This window comes from Nylanderia fulva, unplaced genomic scaffold, assembly GCF_048542155.1.
Source record: "Nylanderia fulva isolate GAGA-0341 unplaced genomic scaffold, ASM4854215v1 Scaffold8, whole genome shotgun sequence".
Taxonomy (NCBI): Eukaryota; Metazoa; Arthropoda; class Insecta; order Hymenoptera; family Formicidae; genus Nylanderia; species Nylanderia fulva.
The window spans coordinates 5572440-5593530 of NW_028190916.1; the positions used below are offsets into that span (position 1 = coordinate 5572440).

Sequence of the window (21091 nt, forward strand, 5' to 3'; positions counted from 1 at the left end):
TTTTATTCTCAAATACAATGATAAAAGAATTTATGAGAACATAAAAAATACATATATATATATATAAAACATTAAATAACATTTCTATAATACATTTTTATTTAAAAATAAAGTAATGTACTTAAATACTAATACTAAACTAGATATTCACAAAATGTATACAAAATATATAAAAATATAGCTTACATAATATATTGAATATATCAAAATTTGATTACACTTTCCCTATTTAATGATGAATTGTTTAATGATATTAGGAGTTGCACTAGCATTGACACGACATAAAACACCTCGACTTTTTGCATCAGATACCAATGCATTCCACATTTGATCTTTCTGTAAATCAAAAATTCATTAGTTGATTTAAATTGAAAAAAATACAGAGAAACAGAAAAATTTCTAGAGAGAGAATTTAAATCCAATAATTATTTTATATTTACCAAAAAAGTATTGAAATTTCCACATAATATCAAACTGTGTTTAGCTCTTGTGAGTGCTACGCAGAGTCTTTGCCTGTCTGATAAAAATCCAATTCCACGACTTCTCACACAAGACATAATTATAACATCTCGTTCTTGACCTTGAAAACTGTCAACTGTATTAACTTCAAAGTTAATTTTCTTTTTCAGATCATCCGCTACTGGAAATATCCTGAAGAATACAAGATTCATAACAAATGTATATGCACATTCATTAAGAGAAGAAACAATCATTACTTACTTTTCGTTTATTTTATTCAATATAAGAGTTCTTTGGTTGTTGTATGGCGTGAGAACTCCGAGAGAAATGCTGGAGTTCGTATTCTCCCAATTTGCAAATGTCAGCATAGCCAAAATTAAGTTTGCCACGAATTCTGCTTCGACGGTGTTGGAAAATTTATCATCGTTTTGCATGAAATCATGATCCAACAGTCTGTATGCGTGAAATGGAAATCTCATTCTAAATTCAACAGCATTTCTCAATTTTCCATCATAGAAATATTTATTTGGCCAATACGAGATGGAATAATCCATACGATATTGCAGGTCCAACATTATTATAGGACTGTTCTGTTTTGACGCGAAAACGTTCTGTACCCTTGAAAATATCGACTGATCTAAACCCAGCTTCTTCGCTTGTTGGCTCAAGATAGTTGCAGGCAGCTGATTTGGATCGCCCACTAAAACCAGGGTTCTAACTCCTAACATCAATGGTATCAGGGTCTCCGCTTCGCAGCTCTGCGTTGCCTCATCAACGATGCAGACGGATATCTTTTCTTTGAAACCCCCGAAGATCGATTCCATTTGATTGGTATAACAGGACGAAAGCGTACAAGCGATTATATCGGCGCCCGTAAGAATGATATTCTCCGTAATACGTTGATATTTGGCGCGGTCCTTTGCACTAAGCTCATTAATTGATTTACCGCCTTTCAATAACTCGTGTCTCGTCGTCGTTTCCATTAGTTTTCTCGTTAAATCCTTCTTCTTCATTTCGTCCATATTCCGAGAATGTGCGAGCTCGGTTTGAAGCGCATTAATCCGCGCCTCTAATATCGCTATATCCTCGGCGCTATCCGAAGAAGCTGCTTCCTGTGACAATTTCGTCAAGTGTCGTTTTGCTAATTCCGTCACGGAGATGGGTTTAGTCATTGAATGCATGTATTCCAAACGGCCAATGCGTACCATGTTGAAACGTTTCTTTCTCAACTTGGACCTGATGTCTAGAAGTCTTAACACAATTTCGTCGATGGCGGCATTGGACGGTGCGCAAACTAGAATCCTCAAAGATTTCCGGTTTGTATGCTCACCGTATAATATTTGAGTCACCAGGTTGACAATCACCTTAGACTTGCCGGTCCCTGGCGGTCCTTGAACAAAACATAGTTTAGCTTCTTTTTTTAACACGGTTTCCGTTACTCTGTACACAGCTTCCAGCTGTTTTGGATTTAAATTGTCTTTTGTAACCAGTGAAGAACATGTAAACTTCTCGTCTATTGGTTGCAATTGATATTCCTCAATTTTAGGATTCAAAATCAATTCCAAGAGAGGCGATTGAGGAAGATATTGTAATGCTTGTACCGTTCTGATATTTGCTCGTAGATACATAACTGTTCGGAGTCTTTGCACTCTATTTACAGGGACATCATGCTGAAGAGGTCGTGTCAACAAAGTGTACGTTATCTTAGCATGTGGATTTTTGACATGATTCCTTAGATCCTGATTGCAATGCGTGAAATCCGTGATAATCGTTTGATACATGTTGGTGACGTAGGCAAATATCCTGTTAAAGATTTGCTTTCCATGTGCAGTCGCGACATACTCGAAGCATACTAGATCCCCATAAATGGGATGTGCTTGCTTAATGAGATCCTCTTTTCGAACTAACACTTCAAGTTTTAGAGTTGTCAAGAATAAATTAGTTGATGGTATGGAAGTACATGTAGAATTTTCAATTACAAAACACATCATAGGACAACGTTGTTTATTCTTTTCAATCGTTTCAAACTCTTTGGTCACAGTGTACCATGTCTCGAGTAAGAGGAGAGGCATCGCGATGTTGTAATACTGTTTATAAGAATCATAGTTTAACTTCATATTTTGAAGTTCATAGTGTGGTACAATTGGCGGTTCGGTCTTGAGATGTCGCTGTTCCTCGAGCCATATTGGATTCCACTTGAATATGCATAGTAAAAATTCTTCCAATTTTGGGCTATATTCTGCACTGGTCGTAGGTGTTTTTAATTTATTTACAGGTATAGGTGCATCTTTCCCAACTAATCTTCTTAGAGAATTATACTGATCAATTTCGTATTCTCTTATTTCTGGTTTGTTAGCAAAAGTCACTTTCTTCTTTTCTTTTAATACTTTCAATTTCGATTTCAAACTCGATTTCAAATTGTTCGGTGAGAAAGTTTCTTTCTGTGCAGTGAGATCATTTTCAGTTGATTTATCTAGTTGTTTGGATAGACGCTTCTTCCTTTTTTTCAGTCCTGTGCTCCTGCTTTCTCTGTCATTTGTCATTATAGAATCCTCTTTGTTATTTGTAGGTACTTTCATATTATCCAATTTCAATGACTGTTCTAATGATGTAACAATATCATTTATTGGATCCTTAGGAACATCACCTTTCTGATGTAATTTCTGCATTTCTATGTGAGAAGTTGAAGGTTTCTTCAGCATATCAGCTTTATTCGTTAATCGTTCTTTAAACTGATCATTATTCGGTTTTGGTAGGTTTATGGACTTATCTTGAAGTAATTTAGATGAGGACTTTTCCTCAACGAGAAAATCCTCAGTGAGAAAATCATTTCGATTTTTCAATGATACTTTAGCTATCGCTGTAGCAGTTCTGCGCTTAATATTCTGATCACTCTTGGTGGATAATTTCTTCTTTTCTTCAGCAATCTCTTTCAATTTTATTTTTCTCTTTTCGATTATCATCTTTTTTTCATCCTTAGAAATAGCTTTCGCTTCGTTTGGTGAATGGCAATCAGTTGTCGATTTAAGCGTTTTTTCACAATGCTCCTGTTTTTTATTATAGAAATTATCATTAACATTTTTTTTCAATTCCGACATCTTTTTTTTCTTTAATTTCGAGGATTTTTCTTTTTGTATTTTGTCTTTATTATAATCGGCTCGATTTCTTTTTATAGGTAAATTTAATGGTTCTATTACTTCTATTAATCGTTTTGATGTTGTGACTGACTTTTTTATAGCTGGCTTTTGTATTGTACTTTTTATATGCAATGTTTCTTTATCTTTATCTAATTCTTTATTTAACTCTGCATCATCGTTTATTTTTTCTTTGTTGTTTTTATTTACATCATCAGTATTTTTTGAACTAGGCTCGTTAGAAGAACCGACATCACTTATATCTACCGCTTCCAGTTTTGTCGTCAATAAGTTACTATTGTTATCATTTTCTGATTTCTTCGAATTGCCGTCTTCATCTGCACTTATACTTAAGATATCATCTTCGTCCCAAATTCCTAAATCGATTTCGTCTTTTACAACTGCATTATTAAAATCAGATATTTTGTCCTCGTTAATTAGTTGACTTCTAGATAATCGTTCCAACCATGGATTATCCTCATCTTCACTGTCCGATAAAAAGATGACTTCATCATCCACATTCAGGCCAATTTTTTCAATGTTTTGATCATCATTGTTGATATATTCCTGTTTAATTTCCGTTTCGTGCTCTGTATTATCTTCATATTTGATATCAAATAATTGGGAAAGTGGAAATATTCCTTCTTCGTCATCACTCAAATCAATAACATCAATCTCTGAAAATCGCGTCTTTGGTTCTTGTTTTATTTTCTTCAATTTAATCAATGATGTGTCACAAGTCATATTAATAGATTTTATAGATTCTTCTTCATTATCTGTGTTTTGATTTTCCAATATAATGATTTGGTCTTCGGACTGTACAACGTTTAAATTCTTCGGGAGATTTATTGTTCCATTTGTTTTATCAGTGCTATTTAACTTTTCTGTTTCATCTATTTTGTTTATGTTTTTATTACTATCATTACTATCATCCTTATTATTCTCATCAATAATGCTATCCATTTGTTTATTGCAATTCAATTTATTATTGCTGTCCAAATATTTTGCAGATTTACAATTATCTTCATTCTTTATTTTTTTCTTATAGATGTATGAATTATTTCAATGTCATCTTCTGTCTCTACATTCACTTCTTCCTCTACATCCACTTCTTCCTCTACATCCACTTCTTCCTCTACATCCACTTCTGCCTCTACATCCACTTTTGTCTCTATACCCACTTCTGCCTCTACATCCACTTTTATCTCTACACCCATTTCTGTCTCAACATCCACAATATAAAATTGATCTTCTATGGAATTATTTGTAGCACTGCTACTGGCTAAATTTTGTTTATTACAAGAAACATTAGAATTATTATTGTCTGCAACAAAAATTTAATTTATCTAGTTAATATAGAAAAATATAGTTACTATGGAATATATATATCATAAATGGAAAGTTACCTTTTGATGAAGTAATTGTAGAACTATGTTTACTTCTATCTATGATTTTTAATTTTTTTTTAGGTACTTCAGTATTCACATCAGTATCTGTATTATCTGTATTAATTCCATACTTTTTTCCTACAATACGTTCTGTAGGAGTAGTAGATGTTGCTGGTGTATTATTATTTATAACTGTGGTTGACAAAATACTTTTTTCCGTGTTATGAATTTCTTCTGTATCAGAGGATAACTAAAAAAATATATTATATAATTAAATCCATACATTTTAATAAGAAACATACACAGAAATGTCTGTGCTAAATAATAAATACTAATATAAAAATATCCTACCTTAATTGTGCAAACTTTGTAAGTATACAATGTATCATTATCTGGATTAATGTTTCCACAACCAAGTCCAATAATATCATCCTTCTTTAGTTTAACCATATAAAAAGGTTGTTGTTTTTGCCCATTAACATAAACACCATTTCCACTCTGAAAAATTTTAAGAAATTTGTTTTAATATTGTAAATATATTATACTCATTAATAAAAAACCAATATCAAAATAATTAAAACAAAATAATATTTTATACATACACCATAATCTGTGATATATAAATCATTAGCGTCACGAACAAATATGCAATGTTTACGGGATATGAGTAAACTAAGGCAAATGATCTCATTTTCTCTGCCTCTACCACAAGGATACTGAAAAATTTAAATAACTATAATTAAAAGACTTTATAGAAAAAAATAATTATATACACATATATACGTATGTATAAATAAAACACCAGCTACAACGAATCAAGATAAATCTTTTATAAGACATTAAAGTGTCTTATAAAATAAAGATTTAATTACTTAAAATGTTAATATTAATAATATACATAATAATAATTTTATAAATAAGAAAAAAAAGAGGAATGAAGAATTACTACCACTTTAGTAAATTATTAGTGTTTAAGATTAACTTTACGTCATAATAAAGTTAATATTTTCTCAAACAGTAATCATCAAAGCAAGAGATTTAAATTAAAGCTGAAAGTTTATGATTGCTTTAGTGAAAACTTTTCTTTTCTGATGCAGTTAGTTCTTGCAAAGCAAGTTTGACCCTTGTACCCAATGTTTAATGCAGTAATTTATGAAAGTATCTTACAGAATGATTGTGCACATCCAAGACAATGCGCGTTTTATCTGTATTGTGCAGCCGTTCTAATACAAAATTCATCCTGTGCAATTCACAATTGCATATATAAAAAAGAATCGTTTTTATACACAACACTGGTGGTTACATGTTAACCTCGCGCAAACATGAAAAACACATGGTTTTATATTTTCTGCACATATGTTTTCTCCTTCGTTTTTTCACTACTTTGATAAAAAAACTAGATAAAGCAACAAATTTGTATCCATCAATCGCATTTAATCCAAATCATTCGATTGAAAATTTTTCAATACAAACTCCTGTTTATTTTGAAAGAGAGGAACAAAGAATAATACGAAAATGGAGGAAAATGCAAGCGTCGCTGTTTTCTTCCAGATCAATTTACTATATAAATGGAATACTGCCATCTATATCCATTCTAAAGGCTAAAACTACATAATTAAATTCATTTGCTTTACTGGTAAACTTTTTATATTTTTTTTATTTCAATATAATACTATATATATGTCATGTCATATGAGGACACATCTTGTTTGTGCATATTTTCAATTTTAAAATTCTGTCATTATGCAGGCAATCTGTAGAAATACATATGTCTATCTGTGTACTCGGTGACTCTTGAGTGCGTCGCGAGATGTCGCCACCGTTCAAAAAGGCTCTTCAATAAGTGGGCCTTGAAAAAAGCGGCGAAAACGCGAAGCGTCGGTTTTATTCCCGCGCAAAGCTCTCGATATTCTCGATAGTCTCGATAGTATCGAAACGCGTCGAAAATGTGATACAAAAATCCTGGACGTCGCCGCTGGTCGCGAACGAAAAAAAGTAACGTGAGTGCAAAGTGTCTCAAAGTTTTTACGAGGATAGTTCCTCGGAGAGTATAGAGCTTGGTTTTCCTACAGAAAAAATAGATAGTTTCGGCGAGAAATTCGGAGTAGGTACATCGAAATCGATGAAGAAGAATCGTCGAAATGTGAGTCGAACTATTTATTTAATTATTTATTTTGATAAAGCGATAGATATATAAGTATTAACAGGATTTTGTGTTAGAATAAATTTGCATGAAAAGTGAAAGTTTGAAAGACTTCTTAAATATCTATGCAGGCCTCTTCTTCTCTCGTGCGTCCCACATATATGTATGTTTCGTTTCGCGTAAATACACTTGACATATATAATTTAACTTCAAATAAAGTTATTTGTTAAGTTATTCAAACTTAATATTGATAAATATATCAATTAATTTTTTTCATACTTTTTTTGCAAAAATACTTCAATTTCAAATCGATTATCGATATAATAAGAATTCGACATAATAAGAATTCGATGAATTAAAATTATGTCAAGACATAATTTTAATTCTTAAATTATTATTATGTCGCGACATAATAAAAATTCAATGAATTAAAATTATGTCGCGACATAATAAAAATTCAATGAATTAAAATTATGTCAAGACATAATAAAAATTCGATAAATTAAAATTATGTCGAGACATAATAAAAATTCAATGAATTAAAATTATGTCAAGACATGATAAAAATTCAATGCATGAATTAAAATTATGTCGCCACATAATAAAAATTCTTGACTTATTATTATGTCGAAACATAATTTTAATTCATCAAATTTTTATTATGTGGCGACATAATTTTAATTCTTAAATTATTATTATGTCGCGATATGATAAAAATTCGATGAATTAAAATGTCGAAACATAATTTTAATTCATCAAATTTTTATTATGTCGCGACATAATTTTAATTCTTTGAATTTTTATTATGACGAGACATAATTTTAATTCATCAAATTTTTATTATGTGGCGACATAATTTTAATTCTTGAATTATTATTATGTCAAGACGTAATTTTAATTCCTCGAATTTTTATTATGGCGAGACATAATTTTAATTCATCGAATTTTTATTATGTCTCGACATAATTTTAATTCATCGAATATTTATTATGTCGAGACATAATTTTAATTCATCGAATTTTTGTTATGCTGAGACATAATTTTAATTCATCAAATTTTTATTATGTGGCGACATAATTTTAATTTTTGAATTATTATTATGTCGCGGTGGTATAATGGTAAAGAATTCGAAAATGGTGCGAAAAGAGAAATCGAAGAAGAATTATCGTAATGCGAGAAAAGAGATTATATAAGAAGGGAATGCTTTTGTACAAGTAAATGAGAGAGAGAGAGAGTGGGTGACTAAATGTTTTGGAGAAGATGGCTAGAGAGAGAAGCGATATGAAAAAAGAGATATAAGTAGATGAAACCGGATGACGGTGGAAGTGGTATCTCTTGTACAGGCAGTTCTCGTACATCCGGTGTTACTGGAGCACGCAGAGTCGAAAGTATGCTTCGTTTTTTTCTCGTTGATTATTTGTACTGTCGCTTCGCGGCGCGAAGGAGCGCTTATGAATGACAGTCTCAATCGCGCGCTCATGCTCGCCGCACGTAAGTTTCGCCAGTCGCGTGAAGCTACCATGAAATATACGAGTGTGAAATATAATTGCGTTGATAACAATGCCCATCGTAAGGGCAAGATTGTAAAATTTATCAATCGAGATTGTTTCCGCGAAATTATTTACAGAGACGTGTAAATGTTTGTTGTAACAACGTTAACACGATCGAATGGTTGATAAATAAATATACGGACGACTCGTGTTTTAATTTCGCTTAAGTAATAGAAAATAGTCGGAGAATAAAAAGAAAAAGATGGTCTAGAATGCAATGTATAAATTGGGTGAGTGCTAAAAGTGAATAAAACGCTTTACTAAAGCGATTAATGTGAAATACACTTATTTACTACTACTATGATAAATTTTATATCTTTTATCTAATATGATAAATCTATAAATGTAATCTTATTGATTTTTAGTAGATATATGGAATATATGTGTGTATTACTTTTAAAATATATATAAAATTTTTTAAAACTTGTAAGTTATAAATATCAAATTTGATTTAAAGTATTTGAAAAATTATGAATATATATTTAAAAATTTAGCTTCTTAAGGATTTAGTAATTCAATTTTATATATAATTACATATGATATCAGACATTATATAATCGGAGCTAAAGTTGTACGTATATAAATTTCGGTATATGATGACTCAATGCGAGGATAATTCAATGCTGTTAAACGTAACATTTATTTCCGTTTTACCCGAATGTTTAATAGCACTCACGCGTGGATACCAACGATTCGAACCTTCAAATCAGCTGACCTAGACGCGTTATAAGATAATGAGTCGAAAAGAAGACTTGAAAAAACAAGAATCAGCAAGAAATAAATATAAAAATCATACTGCGAATCTTTGTAAGACGGATTATCCAAGCAGTTAAAAAAACTGATTTAAATAGAATTTAAAATAATTTAAACGGTAATAAAAATTGATTCCAAAGACAGAAAAAAGAAAATACGATTGCGCATATATTAATTAGTAACATGTGAATTATATTCTAGAGAGACTGAAATATAAATAAATATAGACGACAAAAAAATAATTTTTAAGCGCACCTGAAAGATAACAGAAAGGAAATGACAACCAGAAAGTAGTAATTTGCGTGTAACGCGATGTCTAAAGGGAGGATAATAATTAAAAAGGGTTGTTTGCATACAGTAAAGAAATAATTGCTTTTCTATGTAGCACATCATGTTCACGATAAAGTTCGTTCTGCTCGGTCTTCTGATATTATCCTCGACAAAAGTTTCATCGGAATTGCATCTGGCAAAATGTTGTCCGTCAGAAAAGATCTTCTCAGGACATTCTACAGTGGAGTGTGTTTCGGCACCGGGCAGCATGATGGAACTTTATGTTCTCCATCGAAACGTTACCGCGGAGTTCCAAGGACTTCCGCAGTGTAATGAACCCGAAGACATCATGACAACATTGCTCGACGATTTCAATTCCAAGTTCTTAGAGGTAAATCATGAACGATTGATTGAATCAATTTGTTTAGCAAGTCTTTGATATTCTAATCTCTTGTCGAGAATCCAAGCGCTTTTAATTCAGGAAGAGAAATTCATTATAAAATGATATAATGATTTTTTTAATTACATAAAACTCATTATATTACGCGCATGATAAAATATACTTATAATAAGGCATAAGTACTTATTAAAACTAAATAATGTAAATTCCATTTTAATTATGATATGAGGTAAGCTAATTCTTTATTTCGAAAAACGCCTCACTCTTTGAATTGAAATATCAACCACTCCCTTAGATCAACCTTTAATTCGCCACTCCTTTAATTTGCTCAAGTATTATTTACCTTTAGATAGGTTTATCTATAGTATATCAATATAAAGACCGTGTGACAAGATCGAAATACTAAATTCAAAAATAAAATAACGAGAACATATTGATAGAATAATGATCAAATATTTTTAATACTATTTACATATACAATTTAAAATATAATTACACGTGTAGTTAAGAGTTCTTTTGATAATATTTTTCTGAGAATTATTATTGCCGTGTCACGTAATTAAATTGTGCAATATTGTGTACTCTGAATTACTTAATTATATGAATTTTTTTTCTCTATAAATTTGATAAATTGTTTGTAGGTGTACTCTGAATTACTTAATTATATGAATTTTTTTTCTCTATAAATTTGATAAATTGTTTGTAGGTTCCAGCTTGTCTCGAGATACTTTACGATCAAAAAACTGAAGAAAGTACTGTAATAATCGTTTATTGTCAATCAAACAAAGATCGACAAGCGAATACGATTAACGAATCCTTTTCACAACTCGCATATGTCAGAAAATGTTGCTCTCATAGTACAATATATGACAGTCGCACGAAAACTTGCGTGCCTCGACTAAACAAATCAGAGAGTCTTATAACATTTTTATCAAATAGATCGGCTGATATAGATTTTGTGGTGATAACTAATAAAAGTTCACCCACGTGCGAAGGTCCAATCATCGATTACGAGATTGACGAAAACGATATCTTTTTGCGAAATAATACTTACTCGGTAAGTGAAGCTGATAAGAGACTTTTAAAATAGTTTCTTAAGTTTTCTATTTTTTTAAGTAAACAAATTATGTGTTCAATTAGAAAATTTGATTTTCGATCTTGAGAAGTAAATTTTAAATTAAATCTTTATTATAAAACAAAATTGTAAATTAATTATTTGCGTTCTCTTTTTATCGATATGAATTTATCAATAATACTTTAATGCCATATTAAATTAATTTAAATATATGTCGAATTAAAATTATACTAAACTGCAAATAATTTGACAGGTGATGGTTTCAGTATTTCAAAATAATTTTATCATCAAAGAGGAATTCTTTCTCACCAAAGATAATGCTTGCCTCGAAATGTTGCCAAATTTTACGGTTAATCGAAGATTGGCAGCTCGCGTTTGCAGAGATTCGAAATTCTGCGTCAAAAATTCCTGCATTAGAAAGTGTTGCGCTGAAAATGAATTTTTTTATGCTCAGGGATGCAATAAACTTGCTACGCCCGAAGAACCGATTGAGTTTTACCAGGCTTTTGCAAACGCCGTGAATCTAACGGAATTGTCTACCTTCAACATTAGCAAAAGTTGTTCTAATAAAATCTAAATTAAATTAAATTAACTTATTATTTCTTCGAAGAAAAAATCATTTTTTATTTATAATTTTATATGTTATATAGAAATATATTATATATAGAAAGTATATAATGAATGTATATGAAGTTATTGATATAGGTTTCATTCTAATTGATTAGATTACGGGGTCTTAATTGGGAAGCCATGTAAACATGGAATGTATCCTATGGATTCAAGAGAAGAAGAATGGTCGTTGACGTCAGAAGGATATGTTCTTGACGAAGATTATCAGAGCTACAATCAAAACGAATATTGCATGGACATTTTTTACAATAAATCGGAATTTGATAATAGTTTTCATTGGTTTATATGTTTCGAAGATGCAGAATCATCACAGTACCTTCCAACAAGGTACAATTTTTATTTTTTTTTAAATCGCATTATTTGATAACTTTATAATAATTATATATTTTTTTAAATTTATTTAATAATTATATATATATTAGTCTATTCATTTATTTTTTATAATTATATCTTTTTGATAGACATTACGATACAGAAAAAATATAATTTACATGCATTTGACATCCTAAAAATTATTATATATTTTAACATTGTTAAAACATGTTGAGAAATTGTTGGTTTTAAAAGAGAATACATTTGTACAAATTCTAATTCTAAATGATAATTCTAATTCTAATTCTAATTGAATTCATTGCATTAAATTTCTATTGACGTTAGAGTATTTCGTAACTACGTATTGAGGTTCTTAGCTTTCTCTCTCTCTCTCTCTCTCTCTCTCTCTCTCTCTCTCTCTCTCGTCATAAATTCTATCAAATTTAGGGAAACTCGACTGACTGATTTATTTAAACTTCACAAAGTTCAAACAAACATAGCATGCTGCACAATAGACAATGCTGAGTCGTATTTGAAAGCTGTAAATGTTTTATGGTATACTTGATTAAAGAGAAGCATTCGTCAACTTGACGAATGTAATGATGCACAGTCTTCTGAGCATTGAATAAGCATGTCACGCGAGAAAACTGTAAAATATGTGTAAACTGTTGTGAAACACATACGTATATTTTTCACTTGATTTTATAGGTACCAAGTGAACACCATTCTGGAGATCACCAGCTGCGCTTTTCTGCTGATGACTCTATTGGTATACGCGTGTCTTCCGAGTCTGCAAAATCTTCACGGTAAAACACTCATGTGCCACGTAAGCAGTCTCTTCCTGGCCTTTACCTGTTTAGCTATCATACCCTGGATTATGCCTGCTAGCGTAGTAGAAACGGAGGAGCTAAGAGCTATTGCAACGTGTAAAGCTTTAGGTTGGTGTGTTAACGTGTGATACTCTGTCACGTGTGCTAGAAAAAAGTATAATATACAAACGGCGTTAAGGAAATAAGAAAATATTTTTCCAGCTTACACCATGCTTTTTTCTTTTCTATCATCATTTTCCTGGCTCAACGTCATGTGCTTCGACATATGGTGGACCTTCGGGTAAGTCATTCGCGATCATACGATTAGATCAAACGGGGTACTCTAGGAAGTTGAGTAAATAGGGCAGCGCGCGATTATTTTCCGAGAACCAATAATCATTTTTCTTTGATAACTAATACTAAATAAATGATAAGTCTTTTTTAATGATTTTATGACAACGATCACAGATAGTTCTCTCTGATCATGGACATTATTATGTTATCTCATTGATCCGAGCTCCATTGACCTTCTAGAATTGTCTCATCACTATTGCTTTTTTCATTAACTATTATTCCGGATATGTCTATATAAACTCTTTGCCTGAATTTCTTGTATCCTATACCTTGTATGTTATACCAGTAGTAGAAAAATATACAACACCAAATATTAAACATCGAAATGACTCAACGTGTTTTATATAGCGAACGTTATACGAATAACACGCAAAAAATATTCAGTTCCATACAGTACATTTTAATTCGTACTTATTTTGTAAATTATTGTTACAATTTCTAAAAAATATAATTTTTAATAGCATATAAAGAAATAATTTTTAATATTTTATTATTGAAAACATCTCGTACCATATGTAAAAAAATAACTCGATGGTTACTTCGAATTAGAGGCTTGCCTCTGGTCTCGGCGGTTACGAATGTTTATGTGTTCAAGATGCTATTCTAGTCGGAAGATTTGTAAATATAGAAAGAAGAAAATAACCACATCTTGACGACGACGTACATATCTTAATGCCGCACGAAATCTCGATCGTGAATTCCACGAGTTTCATTCCCACACATTCGTATTGTTCATTCGTTCCGCATCGGAAAACAAATGGTGATAAAGCAAACAAGGCTCTACATAAGTCAAATAAGAGTTAAAAGGAAAAACTATTAATAAGAAACGTGATGGAGGCGCAAAAAAAATCGAACGAAGCAAATTCCATGACATTTAAGTACGCGATATTCGTGAAATTTTACAATTGGATTTCTAATTGATAAATTACGAACGATCTTATTGAGCAAATTGTTCCAGATGATTCAATTTTTATGACGTGACATGTGTCACGCGCGTGTTCTGCCTTTGGCTTCAATTTTCTTCCATTGTTTGATTAATATTAAAAAAGTGTCAACTCAAGAAAGATGTACAGAATTAATTAAAACATTCTTTTTAAAGATTAACGCGATCTTCGATACATTTTAACTTAAAATGTTGCAACACACATTTTAATGCGTATCACATTTCAGGCCTCAATAAATGAAATAATCATGATACTTATTTTTATAGAGGTTTACGTGGCAGTACGATTACAAAGGCGCGTGGACATAGAAAAAGGTTCCTATTATATTGCTTGTATGCGTGGGGCTTCTCCCTGTTAGTGTCAATCCTGGCGATCATTGCTGACTACACGAATATCCTGCCAGATTATTTGCAACCAGATATTGGCAATACGAGCTGTTGGTTTACACGTGAGTCATCTCCTGGGACCGATTACTGCTGTTTGAGATGATGTAACGTAAATTTGCCAACGCTAATTATGACGTTCGTGGAAAGATTATTGACCTTGTAACGAGATTTTACTCAACGTTAAAGTTTTCGCTCACTTTCGTGTTATTATAATATTGTACTTTAGAAATAGATTTGCGAAAATACGCAGTACGAGTTGTAGTAAAAAAATTTGTTCAAAGTTGATCGTATTAAAAAGGAGGTAAACAAAATTTTTTTTTGTAGTTTCTATATGGTAGTATCGCAATTAAAAAGTTTCTTGAGTAACTGTATTTATTGAACTGAAGCAAATTCAAGCATCATTGCGCTTCAATATATAAAGTGCAAAGAAACTAACTACTTGCGTAATAAGTATCGCTTAATATCGCTAAAATAATTGCGCTCGATAATGCTCAAGAGAAATTCGCGACAAGTGGTCGTTTCCGATTTAAAACGAAGATGAAGATGTTGAACTCGCGCGTTACTAGCAACTGTACTTTTTAATAAGTACTTTTTAATCAATTGTTTATTATTTTAGTGTACGTGTGTGTATATATAAAATAAAAGAGAAATTATATTTTTATATTTACGTTACGTCATTCAGTTTTCTTCGCAAAAAATATATGTCTTTTATATTTTTTAATTAAATATATTGCAGAAAAACTAGATTCGTTGAGCGAAGTAACTTTCTTTATCGGGCCCATAACGATTCAACTGATATCCAACGTGGTGTTCTTCGTTCTCACATCCATACATTGCAATAAGGTGAAAGCAGAGATAAAAAGAGTAACTAGAGATCCTATGGATCCCAGGAGCAAGCGATTTCATTCCGACAGAAGTAGGTGAGTTATTTTATTTTTTCATTAACTTTCTCGAGAGAGGGAAAACTCAACGATCTCCATTTCAGATCATAATTATAAATAGAAAATGATACTTTAGCAATAAATTCACGCGGTTAACGTACATAATTTTTAAATGTGTAGTTTTGAAATTAGTTTTATCGTCTTCGAGAAATGAGAGAGTGGCATCTTCCTCGAAATTGCCTTAGCACAACTTTCGAAAAAAGTCACAAGAATTACTCACTATTTAAAACTAGGAACATGGTAATAAAAATCACGTGTATTTTAAAATGCGTTCAGTTTATATCGTCGAGTTCAGTGATGACCAGTTGGTTAGTCGAATTACTATCGATTTATTTTTTAAATAACAAATAGAGTTCGATTTTAACTACACATGAATACTTTATAGAATTATTAATTACAATTCCATGAATTAGAAAACCTTGGTGCTAAAGTTATACAGATTTTATAACAAATACGAGAAAATTTTAAATTTGACTAAAATTTTATCGAATTAATCTTCTTTATAAGTCATTAATTTTTCATCATCACTGTAATTTAAATATTTTTTCACGCATGGTTTTTTATAATATTTCTTTCTCGACAGATTTGTCATGAATATCAAATTGTTCATCGTTATGGGAATATCCTGGATCTGCGAGGTGGCGTCGTATTTCATGAAAAAATATTTTAATGACTTTTACTGGCATTACACATTATTCTATGTTAGTGATGTCTTCAACTGCCTTCAGGGCTTATTGATCTTTATTCTCTTTGTCTTGAAAAGTCGAGTTTATCGGGCCCTTCGCAGACGAGTGGGATTGGATGACAACTTGAAACCGAGCCCAACGTGCAATGTAACCGCGACTTTACAAGATCCTTACAGAATCAAGAAAAGTGCAAGCAGCAGTACATTAATGACTACATTTGGCATCAGTTCAACGTCGTAAGATAATAATTCAAAGTGTTTAGTACACATACTTTTTATGCTTAACTTTTATGTGCCATATTTTTGCATATATTCGATATATCTGCTTTAACTGAACTACCTTCTGGCTTCTCTTATCAGATAAAACATGTACCAATAAATAACTATTATCAAATTTTATTATATATGATATACTCAACGATTAATGCATTTTAATAAACTAATAAATTTATAATTTATAAACAAGAGAGAAAGAGAGAGAGAGAGAGAGAGAGAGAGAGAGAAAGTTCACATTAAGAGCTTATTATGAATAAATTATGTTCCAAACAAGAGCAATTAATTTGCTATTTAGGATAATTTTATTATCTTCATAGTATGCAAGAATTAATAACTGATAATGCAAGGATAATGGCGTTTGATTGAACGGCATGCAAATAATATTATGAATAGAGCATACGACCAATGTATAAAATTTTTTGTATTACCACATATGATGTGTATATTCATATACTTACTCATAATTATCTTGGCTCTTAGAAATCTGTTAGAAAAAATAATTATTTTAAAAAATCCGAGAATAGTACAAGATTTTATATTGCAGAAGCGAATATTAATTTTATCTACGGCACAATGTGCCATACCATGACCAAGAATATAAAAAAAGATTATTATAAATTGAAAACAATATTGTATATATGTTAAATAAAAATAAAAAGCGTAACTTTACAATATATTAAATATAAAGTTATGTATATGTATATATATAAAGAGTATCATCGCGTAAATATTAAATGATTAGATGAAATTAGTATGAGTGACGAAAAATGACTTATTGATTTTATAAGTTTTTTATAGAATAAACTACTTTTTTTAAACTAATATACTTCTTTGCACAAGTAAAAATATGATCGACGATAAGCAAATTAAATAATAACAATGTCTTGAAATAATTAAAGCAGCATATGAAACTTTTAGAGAAAATTTTAGGATGTTTTACAAAGTGTAAATATGAAAATATTTATCAGTGTACTTTTATTCTCGCATATATTATATTACGACGATTAATTATTTTCTTTATCGGTAGTAATCCGTAGGAATAAAATAAATGTCAGAAACTTCACAGATAGCAAAGAAAATTGCTTTTATTTTTAATATATATTCAAATAGAGTTTAACAATAAGAGTATAGGTTTTTGTAAAACAATCTGTTTGCGCTAGGATACATTCGGTTTTTATACTTCCACTTTAATACCAAAACCGCCTCAGTCATGCGAGAGCAAATTTTTATGCTACTTCGAAACTTAAACCCATCTTATCCAACCTTTCTTCTATCAATAAAAAGTTCTTGAAGAAAAAAACTAAAACAGCTATTACGGCTCTAATTTTATAACAAGATTTTATGACGGATTCCGTATAATTAATTTCTCTCTGCTATAAACGTAAACTTCGCTTAAAATCGCTTAAAGTCTATTATAACGCGACCGCCACTTAGTCATTAATCACTCATCCAGCTTTCAAAATCAATATACGCTTATTACTAACGAGTAATACATGCCAACGCATAATTGATTGCGTATTTTTTGCATACGCTGTTGTAACTTGTTACAAAAATATCTTTACGCGTCACAATCTTTAACGAATGATTTTCTTTCGCAGGAACAAACGATAGCTCGTTTTATAAAAATTCGCGTTGAATAACGAGTGAATCCATAAAATTACCATTATTATTACGTGTTATATTACTTGTTATTATTGGTGTTAAAATTGCCAGTACCATGTGGAGATAACACATCTCGCAACACAGTCTCTTCTCTTTTTGTATAAATGCATAGCAAAATCGGTATCAATCGATAGCAATCACAATACAAATCCTTGAAATAACATATGTATATACATATAAAAATATGTACACACATAGAAAACGTTTGTAACGTCTTGCATATATATTTCGTGCGTAAATTATAGTGGACAAGAAAAAAAATAATATATAAACATTATTACAAATATATATATACATTTCTAATATTTATAATAGTTTCTAAAATGAAGTTTATGGGTTTATATGCGAATTCTGAAAAATCCTGAGAACCACATAAAATCTTTAAATAAGTCCTTCCCTTGTAGCTTGATATATAAATATACAAGATTTTCCACGATTGTTTTCTCATTTTCTACAAAGAATGATTGCACTTTACACTAGAGTAATCATTGATTTAGCAATAATATATCGATGCTCTAGTCAAAATGAATAAAATTAAAAATCCATTAAAAATCATTTATGTAAATAACTCAAGGTAATTCCAACTTTACATCACTGCGATATCATTATAATTAATCATTTTCTCGCCAATGATCGTATATATAAATATAACTTACGATCGTTAAGTAATACCTTGAACAACCAAAGTAAAGGCACTTTCAGGCACTTTTGGGAATGCCGAGAGAAACAAAGACGGACTCTCAGTAGGTAAACTTGAAATGCGACTGAAACGCGAGATCGTCAGGGTTTCCTCTCGTTTGCCGTCTCCTCGAGGTCCGGGTCCTCGTTGATGATCGAAATATCGCGGATCGATGGCCTGCGCGATTTCCAAGCTTCCGGCAGAGCAACCGGCGCGGAAGTCTTTGTCAGAAGCTTCGGCCCCGAGAGCGAGATGATGATGGCACCCGCCGGTGCGGTCAAGAGTACCGAGAGCACGCACAGCATCAGTACCATCTCGGCGTATTCGACCTCGTGCGGGTTATCCCTGTCGACCTCATCGAGGGTGACGGGACCCAGGGCCGCCTGCACGGTCGCCTTGGCCATCCACGACAGGGCGATAAACACTTTTTCCTTGAGATTGAGCTTGGAACCGATTCCGCACAACACCGTTGCTCCGATCCGAATGACGATACCGGAGAGCAAACAGCCTAGTCCGAGATAGACGGTCTTCCCTTCCAGTTCACTGATCTTGATCTGTGCCCCAGTAACGCCGAATAGGATCGGCTCGAATATCATCCAGAAGATCTCGAAAGATGTGGCCACTGGATTCTGCAACGAAAAAAAATATATACAATAGATTTATATGGTAGATGCGTTAAGTATTGGGAAACCAATTTTTTCACATAATTAGGATTACAAGAAGACTGATATAATAGTAGAAATCTATCTAGACTTATACACAACGCGAAAGATAAAAAAAAAACGCGATGAATAATGATTTTTCCCCAGAATAATGATTTTCCACTGTATTTCCTTTAAAGAATAACCGATTCGGTATTCGGCGATGATATCGCATCGCATTGTCCATGCGTTCGATATCGGGATATGGAAATCTTCCAGCGTTGCATGGAAATGCAGAATATCCAGAGTTTACGCGATGTGTGCAGGCTCGTATTTACTACTATTGTTTACACGCGCTCGCGGTGCGTAGGAAATATCTCGTCGATATTGATTTATTTAATTTATTTCCACGGCAATTTCCGGATAATAGCACGCGCAATCCTCGCAGATACAAGAAAATGATAACATACGCTTTAATATACGCTCCTTTCTCTTGAGATAATCTCAAATAAATAATATTAAGCACTTTAGGAAATGTATATTAAATATTTTGGAGAAATTTACAATTGTATTTAATCGTATTAAATTATACACATATCGCCGAATCTAATCTTACACACATACGTGTGTCTATGCGTGTGTAAAATTATATTTGCATCCTAATCCAATTATATATGCACGTTTAGTTTCGTTTAACTTCGCAATATTATATCCGATGAGATTTAATCACGTGCAATATCGCACACACACACACACATACGCGGGAAACTCGCGGTTAAACTCGGAATAAATTACATCATTCATCATTATTTAAGACAAAAGGCATTGCCGTCGCCGCCGCATCATCGTGCGATTGTTGCGTGGTAATTAATCCGACCGGGATATATTATGCCGACAGACAGGCTTCGCGACATATAGTGTACGAAGCCGCATATCGCGCACACGGGGGTGTAATATCGACAGACGTGCTGGCTGTTACAGTCACGTCACGAAAACGCGTGTGCGGAAAGAACGTCGCGTCGTCGTCGACAGCGGGAATGCGACGCGAGATGCGGAAATAGGAACCGAGCCGGTTGACTCCCAATCCGCACCCCCGTTCGAATAGCGACGATACGTCGGTCTGAATATTTCACGAGATTATTGGGAGAGTGAAGCCGGCGGCTTCCGTCATTGGTATCACTTCCTTTAGCCGATAAATTAAATATTTAATATTTTTTATTTTTTTTTTTGTAGTCACACATTTGGGGAGGAAAATTGATAAATATATCTCGCGCAATATTGCACTTGGATCAATCCAATTTAGCCGTGTTATTTTGAATCCTATCGATGTTTACGAAAATAAAATAATAAATTGAAAAAGCTTTCATATATATATAAATATAAATGCAGGGCTAGTGGAAAAGGTCAAGAAGAGTCAGACAGATATCAGGTGTAACCAAATTATTTTTCAATTCTGCTATATTTATTTCGAACGTGTCGGTTTCCTTTTTTTTCACAACCATCTTCAGCATATCAAATACACGTGGTTTTTTTTTTTTTTTTTTTTTTTTAATAACTGATTCAAAATATTTATAGAGGAATTTAAAAATAATTTTGTTGC

General features: G+C 31.9%; 3 protein-coding genes across 10 annotated transcripts in view; 1 reads left to right on the top strand and 2 right to left on the bottom strand.

The window, feature by feature from the left end:
* Positions 1-71: 71 nt before the first annotated feature.
* Setx (probable helicase senataxin) lies at positions 72-6486 on the bottom strand. The gene is given in 8 exon segments (XM_029304283.2): positions 72-336; positions 441-651; positions 721-4636; positions 4639-4917; positions 5000-5231; positions 5333-5479; positions 5584-5697; positions 6149-6486. Coding segments are annotated over 8 exon segments (5082 nt in total). The 5' UTR covers positions 6221-6486; the 3' UTR covers positions 72-225.
* Positions 6487-8565: 2079 nt separating this feature from the next.
* Positions 8566-16782, top strand: LOC114932098 (G protein-coupled receptor Mth2). Of its 5 annotated transcripts, none has more exons than XM_085489270.1 (10): positions 8566-8904; positions 9344-10088; positions 10804-11154; positions 11426-11729; positions 11898-12129; positions 12823-13052; positions 13146-13224; positions 14488-14669; positions 15344-15527; positions 16132-16782. In XM_085489270.1, the coding sequence occupies exons 2-10, from the start codon at positions 9819-9821 to the stop codon at positions 16472-16474; spliced, it is 2175 nt and encodes a 724-aa protein (XP_085345396.1). In that variant the 5' UTR covers positions 8566-8904; positions 9344-9818; the 3' UTR covers positions 16475-16782. The 5 variants fall into 5 exon arrangements, with proteins under 5 accessions (XP_085345396.1, XP_085345398.1, XP_029160113.2 ...); XM_085489272.1 differs by having other exon boundaries at positions 9629-10088; XM_029304280.2 differs by having other exon boundaries at positions 9813-10088.
* Positions 16783-17576: 794 nt separating this feature from the next.
* The window catches only part of Nha1 (Na[+]/H[+] hydrogen antiporter 1), a 33844-nt gene continuing 30329 nt past the window's right edge, over positions 17577-21091 (bottom strand). For all 4 annotated transcript variants that reach the window (XM_029304264.2, XM_029304265.2, XM_029304263.2 and 1 more), the window contains one exon: positions 17577-19479. In XM_029304264.2, the coding sequence (XP_029160097.1) occupies positions 18952-19479 (528 nt within the window). In that variant the 3' untranslated portion in view covers positions 17577-18951. The remainder of the gene's footprint in view (positions 19480-21091) is intronic.